The sequence below is a fragment of the Haliaeetus albicilla genome, chromosome 2 (assembly GCF_947461875.1).
Source record: "Haliaeetus albicilla chromosome 2, bHalAlb1.1, whole genome shotgun sequence".
Lineage (NCBI taxonomy): Eukaryota > Metazoa > Chordata > Aves > Accipitriformes > Accipitridae > Haliaeetus > Haliaeetus albicilla.
The window spans coordinates 53581854-53593422 of NC_091484.1; the positions used below are offsets into that span (position 1 = coordinate 53581854).

General features: G+C 42.7%; 1 protein-coding gene across 1 annotated transcript in view; it reads right to left on the reverse strand.

Annotated features, from left to right (window-relative positions):
- Positions 1-10994, reverse strand: part of CASD1 (CAS1 domain containing 1) — a 33898-nt gene extending 22904 nt beyond the window's left edge. The window contains exons 1-3 of the mRNA XM_069774839.1: positions 10620-10994; positions 1130-1226; positions 302-422 (exon numbers count right to left, since the gene is read on the reverse strand). Coding sequence (XP_069630940.1) covers positions 302-422; positions 1130-1226; positions 10620-10752 — 351 coding nt within the window. The 5' untranslated portion in view covers positions 10753-10994. The remainder of the gene's footprint in view (positions 1-301; positions 423-1129; positions 1227-10619) is intronic.
- Positions 10995-11569: the final 575 nt, after the last annotated feature.

The window sequence follows — 11569 nt, forward strand, 5'->3', positions numbered from 1 at the left end:
ACCAAATATGAAGTGTAAGTTGCTATGGGACAAGTCAGCTTTGTTATTTTATTCCCAGACTGCCACAAGCTTTCTCTTGAGCTTCCTAGTTCACTTCTCAGATTCCCAATCATCTCATCTGTACCCAAATAATTATCTTGGTCTAATCTTGTTCTTCTCCAAAAGACCTTTCTGTGGTTCTTCTTCCTGATGGCTAGGCCAGCAAATGGTATAATTTCTTACTTTTTTTAAGTTTAGAGAAGAGTTATGAGGTAAATTAGGAAGAAAGAAACAAAAACATCATCAAAATAAACTAACTCACCTTATTTCCTTCTTCTTTGACTTGAGGATTTATGAGTTTTATAAATGAATAGAACAGCTGTCGAATTCTAGAATCTCCTATAAACACAATATGTTTGTCTATGAGGCAATTTTTTGCTTCACTGTAAAACAAAACAGCAACATTCATGTTACAGGAAATTTGTGTTTTAGGAAAAAGTCTTTAGAAAATCTACAGAGCAATATAGATAATTCTAAGCATTATATCCAGCTCTAAGGAATGGTAAATCTTTTTTTGAACATGCTGAATTAATAAAAAGTTTAGTGTAAGTTGCATAGAAATGAAAATTAACTCCCCTGCTAATACAATTAGGCAAATCACCAAGCAGGCTTTCCTATTCTGTGGTGCTACAAACATAGTAGTTTCAAAATGGTAATATACAACATAATTCTAAAAAATAAAGTTCCTTACTAGTAGGTGAAAAAAAAAAGTGATTGGTAATTTTATGTGGGATTTTTTTACTTGCAATTCTACACATAAGGTCAGTATTTTCCCTTTCAGCAATCTGAGAGTGACATATGAAGCTATGCAGTCTCTTGCAGTATCTTGTGGCTCTCTGTAACACGTATCAGTACTACTATCACCAACATTTATTTGTATTTTTATACATAAATACACCTATGGTAAACACTGTAGACACACAGACAATGCACAAGGAAAAGAATTCCTTCTGATAAATGTTGCATATTTTTGAAAGCCTAAAGGATCAGCTATAAAGTGAAAAATAGGTGACATTGCAATTACTACAGCTGCAGTCAAACAATGACTCTCCTTTCTAGGCAGATGAACAGAAGACATGTGTTTCCTTACCTATTTTTATACTTATGCATCATACAACTGTGGGGTTGCCATACTTTTTCTCCAAGAAATCTCCCACTGGACAGAAGATACTCACATGTATCGCCACCTTTAAAATGTTATATTAAGATTAGAATTCAGACACATGAAAGTTAAAACCTAGCCCCATTGCTATTAAAAAAAAATTGACAATATTTGAAACACAGGAATCGAAACAATCAATAGTAGTAAACCAATCTAACTTTTTGCAAAAACACCTTGCACAAGTTTCTGCAAATTGCCTTCTCACTTACTATACCACACCTCTCTGTAAATCACTCCTCTATCCACAAAATTTTAGTGATCCCATTTCTGCTGTCAGAAAGATGTTGTGACCTAGAATGGCACTTCCACCTAAAGATGCCAATCCACTGTGCTATCTGCTATCCAGAATACACTTAAATGAAATTAAAGAACAGTTCAATATAACAATCTTCTACACAGAATCACCATACACAGCATCTTGTGTGGAACATGAATCTCAACATGAGATTTGCAAGAAAGTCTATTACATCTCCTTGCTTAAGACATAGCAGATGCCTTAGAATCAGTGAAATTACAGGCTGGGTTAATATGCAAAACAAAAAACATTTACACGAGAATTGGTGGTGATGTTTCAGGTCACTTAAGTTCATATAAACAAAATACCCCAGTTATGAAATCAGTGACTGTTATCTTCCAGCACACTCCATGTCAGATTCTGCTGCCTTATAACTGAACACAACGGAACACAATTCACTGCAAGAGAAGTTGCCCTCCAACATTTTTGTCATACTTGGCATTTCAGAGCACTGACAAACAGGCAAACAGTGGTGAATGAAATGGCAGGTACCTGTGCTAGCTTGTGCAGAAACAATGTACCACAGCCTGTACTTAACATTTTCTGTGAAACCTTGACTTCATTAAACTCAACAGACGACTGCTCATTTACTCCACCAAAACTTGCACTAATTCTAAAGAATAGGGCATGTTCTCTGTACTTCTTCTTTTCAGGGCTGTTGGGAGCCACACGTTATAATGGGACAGACAGAAAGAGATGCAAGCTGTGTGAAGTCTGAGTCTGTAGGAATGGGAATTTACAAGGTACCACTGATGTCTACTGAGACCCAAGCTCACAGTCCTCAAAGATCAGTACTACAGTAAAGCTTTTAGGAAGAAGAGACAGAGCCATCGTATCTCTTCCCTTGTGCTTAAACAAAGGATTCCATAAGACCACAGTCCAATCAATTAAAAAAAATAATTAAAAAAAAAGGTATACCAGATAAAGAAAGACTTTCTGTGTAACATTGTGATAAAAAAACATATTCTAAGTTACAGTCCTAAGATCACAGTGAAAACTAACTAATTCTCATATGCACTGAATCAACTCTTTTTTTGGCTTTTTTTTTGGCTTTTTTTTTTTTTTTTTTTTTTTGAGATGGACACAGGATAATTGGGAAAACTACTTATTTCCACGATTTCCCAATAGTGGGAAGAATGACAATAGTATCTATATTGAAACAGTTTTACTATAAACATTTTAGACCTATGGGTAATAAACTTCAGAAAACATTAATAATTAGTTGGATGATGGAAACATATCTGTATTTCCAACAAATACAGAACTAGGATCTCTAGAATCCTGCATGATCACAGATGTTTCCAGATAACTCTTCCATTAACATTGGCAATGATGTTGCTACTCTAGTTTGTGAACTGATACTCAGCTACCTGTTCCTTCACAATCCACTCAGAAAAACAAAAGGTAAGGTTCCCATCTATGAAACTGGGAAAACGCTACAAAAAGCATTAAACAAAACATGTTTGAAGTACAGCTGACACCCAAACCTCTTAGTTCTCTCTTACTTCAAAACTCTAGCTCTCATACCTACTTAGGATGCATGAAGAGCATTTCAGGTACACAAGTACAGACAATGCAGTTCATGTATGCTACTTCTTGAAAAGCAATATAAAATTAGCTTGGAGGAAGGAAGAGGTGGCAGCTGAAGACATCTTCTATCCCTACCTTCCTCCCTGAAACTCCTCCTACCTGTTTTCATGAAAATCAGAAAAAGGCAATGTACTTTGCAGAACATACTGTATTGTAATTGTTACTCCTTGGCTCATTTATCCAAGCAAACACAGCAGTAACACAGTCAAGTAGTAGTATTTACAATGACCTATGGCTCCTCATTCCCTCATTTCAAAATGAACTCTAACAACCAAACTTATTTTCTCTCCTGGAATTTCAATTACTTACCACTGCTATTGCATTGTGACTACTAAAATAGCTGGAATAACATGAAGAATTACAACAGTCTTGAAAAAAGTCTGAATAAACACCTCAGAGTCATAGCTCTGGGTTTGGGTTGGTTCTTCATGAGCAACCCACATGATATACCCCTAACACACAAGATAAACTGACTTGATTAAAACTGTCATTCTTTACTCATTACCTCTCAGTTTTGGGAGCTCTTGGTCAGGCAGATCTTGACACATGGAAGAAAAATGTATTTAAAATTTAAATAAAATATACACATATGGTGATAAGCTCCTATTTTTATCATCAATAAGAGTCTATTTGTCACCCCAGGGTAGTTCAGGAATTTCTTCAAATTGACCAGTAACCTCTCAAGCAAATCCTTGAGATACCAGAAATCAAATTGACACTTCCTTCCTAATCGCAATGCATATGCACTGTCCATGTCAAACTGATTAATTACTGCACAGCAGCAATGGGATGTGGCAAATAGCCAGACACAGAGGGCCACATGCTTCTGAACATTTAAAGGAGCTCTCATGAAAGTATGCTAGGACCATAGAAGTAGGCTGAACTCAAAAGGTTTCCAGAAAAGTAGTCTCTGTAACTCTTCTATTTTTCAACCAGTGCAGGTCACTCCAGGTCAGCAACATCATCTTTTTTTTCCCAGTCTGTGCCTGTTTCATTACTCAGTACAGCGCCATTTCTGAACAGATTAAAGATCTTGCAGAAGCAGATTATCAATGCCTTTCTGCTCCTCTTTCAACCATTGCTACTTATAAGACAGCTGACGATCCTGCTGCCAAAACTTCTGCAGAGACAGCTGACGATCCTGCTGCCAAAACTTCTGCAGAAGTAGCTCAGAACGCAGCAGATGACATGGAAAGCTGAATCTTTACCTACTTTTTAAATATGTTGGCATAGATCAGATTTGCTAGACAGGTATCTTTCTAGTAGAAATCATAAATTCAAAATGACCATAGTTTCATTTTTTTCTTAATAATTTAAAATAAACCCCTGGTTTTATACTTTGGCTTTCAAGCAAAATACTTTCCTTGATTCTGAAACATACACACTTATGTGAACTATCATTTTGAGTAAGTTGCATAAAAAGAAACTGTCAGAAATAATGAAAAACATAATCAAACTCATGTTGCTTGTGATTAGATTGTAAGAATAGGTGACTTACCAGTTATTACAGCTACTGCTACAAAACCCTCCACTATGCAGATAATGAAAATCAGGAGCTATATCAGAGCGATGTAAGAGTGAACTATGTAAAAGAAAACCCACTACTAATTAGAATCCCTCTGAAAGCCACTAACTTGCTGAGGAAGATGCATAAGAAAATAAGGACAGTTATTCACAGTCAGACCAATGGTCAGTCTAGCCTGGTATTCTGCCTTCAACAGAGGCCATAAGCAGATGCTCTGGGATGAAAAAGAAGAGGGCAAGTAAACATTATGTTCTTGTCTAATATTTTGCCAACTGTGTTTAGTCCAGGAACTTCCTGAGCTGGACGTGGTTTCTGCATATTCTGTAGAACTTTCCACAGATTTCTTTCTCACAAAGTCATGCAGTCTTCTCTTCAAATTTTCTGCATCCACAGCATGCTTCTACAAGAGTTTTCCATATCCACTGCTGCTGATTGAAGAATCACCTGCCTTTCCTAGGCACTTAGTTCTTCCATAGTGTCCTGGTTTCGGCTGGGATAGAGTTAACTTTCTTCCTAGTAGCTGGTACAGTGCTATGTTTTGGGTTCAGTATGAGAAGAATGTTGATAACACACTGATGTTTTCAGTTGCTGCTAAGTAGTGTTTAGACTAAGTCAAGGATTTTCCGGTTCTCATGCCCAGCCAGCAAGAAGGCTGGAGGGGCACAAGAAGTTGGGAGGGGACACAGCCAGGACAGCTGACCCAAAGTGGCCAGAGGGATATTCCATACCATGTGACGTCATGTCCAGTATATAAACTCGGGGCAGTTGGCCTGGGTGTGGATTGCTGCTTAGGAACTAACTGGGCATCAGTCAGAGAGGGGTGAACAATTGCATTGTGCATTACTTGTTTTGTATATTCCAATTCTTTTATTATAATTACTGTAATTTTATTATTATTATTATCATTATTTTTTTATTCCTTTCTGTTCTATTAAACTATTCTTAACTCAACCCACAAATTTTACTTTTTTTTCTGATTCTTTTCCCCATCTCACTGGGTGTGGGGGGAATAAGCAAGTGGCTGCCTGGTGCCTAGTTACTGGCTGGGGTTAAACCATGACACATAGGAAAAGACAGTTTGAACTTCTGTCTATCATGATTTGTAGACCACTACCAATTCTTCCTTAATCAAGTTTTCAAGACTGAAGAATCTCAGTTTACTAATTCTTCACAGGAGAGCATGTTCCATATCTTGAGTTCATGACCCAAGCTTGGTAGCTCTGCACTCCATGGCACTCCCATCAATTACTCACAAATAAACCAATCCTCCATCCTACAGTATGTTTACTGAAATAACATTCCAAACATCACACATTATATATATTTTAAACATAGACATTTTAGGCCAAGGACTTATGCCTTCTTTCCAACCTCCAGATACTGAGTATCTTACTATTTCCCCAAGCAATATTAGAAAGCTCCTGAAACTTGTTAGGAGCACTACTTATGTCTGATGTCTTTCTTTAAACATAATAGTAGAAGTTTGGGGTGGAAGATGAGGGAGGAGAATAAAACAAAACTGAAACAGCAGCCAAGAGAGTAAACTGGAGGTTACAAACAAGACAGTGCCTCCAGAAATGCCCAAGTCTTCCTTATGAGATGAAATATACAGCAGCCAAAGAACCACTCTCATTTTAATATACCACACCTTCTTCTTAACCGTTAATGAGACCTTAAAAGAAAAAAATAACCACAACAAAAAACCCCAACCCCAAACCTGTGAAAAAGAAATCTAAGTGCCATTCTATATACAAAACACAGACCATTCTTTTTAAACTCTTCCTTTGTGCTTTATGTATATTATCCTTCCAACATACCTTTTATTTTTATCAAATGTTGCACTTAGATACACTACAGTGTAGTTATACAAAGAGTATAATTTCTCTGAATTTTATTATGCTTATTATTCTAATTCATCATTCCTTAAAATCATGGGTTTTCCATTGAAATTGTGAAATCTCAAAGTCTTCATTCAGAGCCAAAACAGACTATATTTCACAATGCTTTGTCTAAAGAGCACACTATTTCGAAGAAATGGAAATTCAATTGTTCTCTATTATTCGAAATAAAAATGTAGTTTTAAGCAGTAGCTATCAGTGCTGACTGAGTTTAAGAACACAAAATTTTAAGTAAAAACTTATTTCTAACAAGGTTTAGGACTGTACTTTTGAAATATGATAATAACTAAAAAATGCACAGGACTAATTTCACTGGATAGTATATAAACATTTAGTCCACTTAGCTCTTCACAGAAGCTGTATGCAAGTTAAAGACAGTCCTTAACTTCTCTTAATTCACTTCAAGTTTTGCAAAAAATGTAGGTGACCCCTAAATAGGATAGTCTCCCTGATATTGAATTTGACTTTCCACAACCCCAGTCCAGCATTTTTTCATACAAGTAACTTTTATACAGGTAAGTTTTACTGGGAAGTGCACTGGGCTGCTCCTATCTATAATATGTATTTGCATGACTAAGGCCAAAATTAGCCAAAACCTTTACATGTAAATCAATCAGGCAAAACAAAGGAGTTCTAACTAAAGCCTCAATCATCCAAAAGCTCCCAAAGGAAGCCAAGATAAAAACATGCACTTATGTATAAAACATATGTATATTCTTAACTTTAATTCATGCCTTGTGAACTTTTCAATATTGCAACAGGAGAAGAAAAATAGATGGCAATCTGCACAACATGGGGTTCTAAATCAAGCGAGAGAAACTAGGCTAACTACCAAAAAGTTAAAGCATCCAATTGCCACTCAGTTGGAATCTTAAAAGTACAGACACACTGAAAACATAGAATATCTCTATATTAATACTTTCACTCCTAACCAGCGGTAGTGAGAAAAAGGAAAAGGTATGAATGAAGCAGCCTTTATGTGCCTTTATTACTTCTAGAATGTCTTCCTCAAAAAAAAAAAAAAAAAAGTTTTAAAAATAACTATCTCTCAAGCACTCTTTATGTACCCATGCTTGTCCCACAGAAAGAAGGATTCACTGACAAACGTTCTTCCCATGTACCATTCTCTGTCCGGATATATAGATTTTTTGTGGCTTTTTCCTTCTGGCTGAACTGTCCATGGGAAAAACTGCAGTAGGACAGGCTAGAGGTCTCAACGCTGCCAATGTGCTTCTGTGGTAAAAGTCTGATTTTGTGAATAATAGAGGACATGAAATAACAAAGTATTTTGACTTACCACATAATTTTTCTTCAAAGACAACTGTGGTCTTTGCCACCTTTTATATGCCCTACAGGACCACCTTTTATATGCCCTACAGGACACCAGGATCTTGTATGTATCATCAGGCACATCTAACTCCCATGAATGACATGTCTAATTTCTATCTCATTTTCTCTGTTATTCAGGCAATTGCTGTTTCAACTTATGCAAACTTTAGGTCATCAGTTTCTTCAGCTATTAAAGACCAAAATTTTTTTTTTTTTGGGGGGGGGGGAACCTCACCCCTCCCACAAAACAGATTTCACCACTTTTTGTTCATATGCAGCTCTCTTTCATTTCCTCCATATTCCTGGACATCTATGAAAGAGAGACAGTACCCACATGGGTGGTTAATTCATTGTTAAATTTCTTGTTTGCCCCACTGTGACAGAACATACGTTCACCTGAAAAAGTTGGTCTTGCCTGCTCTCCTCTTCCTGACAGCAGCTAACGACAGATGCTCATAGACAAAGTATAAAAGCACGACAAACACAGAGCAATCCCCTCCTTGGCACGGCCCAGCTTTCACAGCCTGGCAACTTTGAGCCAGAATGCAGCATGTTTGCAGCCCCACTTCATCCACCCTCTGCAAATCAGAATAACCCTTTTTGGGGCATTTTTGGTATAAAATATTGGCAACATGTTTCAAAATGTCTTGTATGGAAAAAAAGTGCTTTCTTCCGACCATTTTAAATGTATTGCCTGCTAATTTCATTTTTCAGTTAATACTTTGTGTTACGACACAATGATTTTACCTTCCCCCAATAATTCGTAATATTTGAGACCATTACCAAGCTAATAATTTTCTGTCCAGGCTACAGAATTGTAATCTATTTCATTACTTTTTGTACAGGAGCTGGTTTACTGTTCTGCCATTTGCGTTGCTCTTTTGTACACGTTTTCCAAGCTCTATTGTACCACTACTCAGTGGGGGTGACCAACACCACTGACAATAAGCAAGGTGCCATTTAGCTCTGACGTCTGCTGAAATTCAGATGTTTGGGATCACTGAAGGGTTGCAGAACGATCTCTCAAGCACCTCTCTGCTTTTATCTATCTTGTAAACTTTTGTCTGCTATAAATGCTCCACCCTCCTTTTCTAAACCGTTTGTCTTTCGAATGTTATTTGTTCAAAGGAGCCCAAAGTTGTAACTCTGTATTCACTCTCACTCTACATCCTATCTTTTTAAGTTATGGGAAAGCCTCTCTCTTACCGTATAACAGCTTCAAGAAACTAAAAGCCTTAGGCGAAGGAACTTGTTGAAAGCTTTGTGAAAAACCCATACAGACCATATCAACTTACATAAAGGCCTGCAGAGTCTCACCGTTTTGCACTTTGTGACTCACCCCTCTCATCAACTCTCCCATAATATATTGTATATATGCATATTCCAGTTTTCTTGTAATCTGCTTGATATGGCAGTCCCTATTTTCTTAGGCCAGTCCTGCAATCCCTCTTTAAAAAAGCATCACATTTGCCACCCTCCTTCCACCTAGTTTTGCAGCTGATTTGTGCCTTAAGGAACACAGCACAACAGGCAAGTTCAATTACTTCATGCTTGAGCTCCTCCAGAATTCAGTAAATGCCTCCATGTCTTGCAGCTTAGTAATAGTCAGTTTATCAGACTTACTGACATGCCAGCCAGGGGGTGAATCTAGGGAACTGTATCCATAAAGATCCCTACCCCCTTTCCCATTTCCACAATAAACTGCCTCAGCCTTGCCTTCTGCAGATGCTGGCAGCAAGTGTTAGAATACAGCAACACTAGGTGTCCTGCAATAAACAGAGCCGCAGCAATCTCTCTTTGGATCACCTTTCTGGTTTACCCACAAAAAACATACTACGTTTTTTAGCGTGAATTGGAAACAAGAAAACATTTCCCTTTAGCAGTTCCATTAGTATTTACGGATCGTGCCAAGATTCACAGCTTCAGGGCCAAAACAACCTGAAAGAAGAGGGATCAGCAAAGCTCCCAGCACCCCGGTAACCGGTGCGCACCCGTGTGCATCCCCGTCACGCTCACCAGCTACGCTCTCCAGATCGGGGTTACTGGCTTGTCCGCAGCCGCTAACAACACGTGAAACCAAACAGCTCTCCCTCTCGCTTCGCCCCCCAAAGAGGCTGGGTTTTGCTATGTTTGAGGCAACGGTGCAAACAGTGAAAAGAACATACACCAAGTCTTGTACCAATTAAGATTTTAATCACTAATTGCCAGGTAAAGGTCATTAATTATCCTGCACGGGAACAAGTCACAGGGGAGAAGTCACCCTCTACTCCTGCGCCCTCACCTGCAGCCGTTCAGCTGCTATACACGCCGCAGGCAAGGCCCCGAGAGCTGGGCTGTGCTCACAGCAAAAACATCGCGCCGCCACAGACCCCGCGAGTCACGCACGACCGAGCCGCGGGGCCTCGCCCGGCCGGCGGGAAGCCTGCGGCGACCCCGAGGCCGGGCCCCGCCGGCCGGGCCCCGCCACGGGGGAGCCGAGCCGCGCCGCGCCGCTCCCGCCGCCGGGTCCCCGGCCGCCGGGTCCCCGCCGCCGCTGTCCCCAGGCTGGCCTCCCGCAGCGGCCGGCGAGCTGCCACGCCGCGCTGCCCTCGCCGCCCCTGCTCGCCGGGGCAGGGGTACGCGCGTCGCCCCCGCCGCCCCTCGGCCCCGCCGCGGCTGGCCCCGGGCGGCGGAACCGCCGCCCTCCCTGCACGGCCGCGGTCCCCGGGCTCCGCCGGGGCTCCGCCTCCCGCTGCCCGCCAGCCGCGGCCCCCCGCGGAGCGCCCGCGGCCGCCCCCTCACCTCGGTAGCGGCGGGAGGCGGCGTGGCAGGCGGTGAGGAGCAGGACGGCGCCCAGCGCCAGCGCCTTGGCGCTCCTCACGCTGAAGTAGTAGTTGATCTCCCGCTTGCCCCCCGTGTAGGCCAGGGCCGCCATCTTGGCTCCTCCATGACAACAGCGTGCGATGGAGCGGGCGGGCGCAGCGGGGCAGCACTGGGTCCCCGCTGGCGGCGAAGGCAGACCCCGCCGCCGCCGCCGCCGCCGGCTGCCGCCGTCCCCACCGGCGCGGCGGAGAGGGGCTCGACACCCCGCGGCCGGGGCGGAGCCGCCGCCGCCGCCCTCCCGGCGTCGCCGCTTCCCCTCGGCCGCCAGCGGGCGGCCCCAGCGCTCGGCTCCCCGCCCCGCGGCGGCCGGCTCGGCGCAGCGGGCCCCCGCGGCGGGCGCGGGGCTGCGGTGGATCCCCCCGGGCTTGGTCCGAGGCCCGCGGCTGAGGGGGCGGAGGCGCGGGGCGGCTGCGAGGCGGGGACCTTGCAGGCCCCCGGCGCCTCGCTCCTCGCCGTGGGGTCGTGGGGACTGTGCTCCATGAAGGCGTACCTGGGCGAGGTGCCGTGCCTGACGCGGTGCGGGACTGCCGGCACCGGGCAGTGCTGGGTTTTTCCCCAAGTATTGCGATTTTAAGCCCTTGTCGCTCGTCAGCTGACATGGAAGTGGTCAGCCCAGGCTGGGAGACGTTCACTCCCTCGCAAGGTGGATAACGCTGTACGACGAAGCCGAACCACGTTCACAGATTTACCTGGGTTTATGGGGGCGGGGGGGGGGGGGAGAAGAAGGTGCGTGTTGCGAGCGGAGTGCCGAAATCTCAGCAAAGGGAGGTCCAGTTCTCCACAGGCAGCTACTTGACTCGTACCTGGGCGAGGTGCAGGGTTCCAAATCTGCCCTCCGAGGCCTGGCCCTCCCCGGAGGTGCTGGTGAG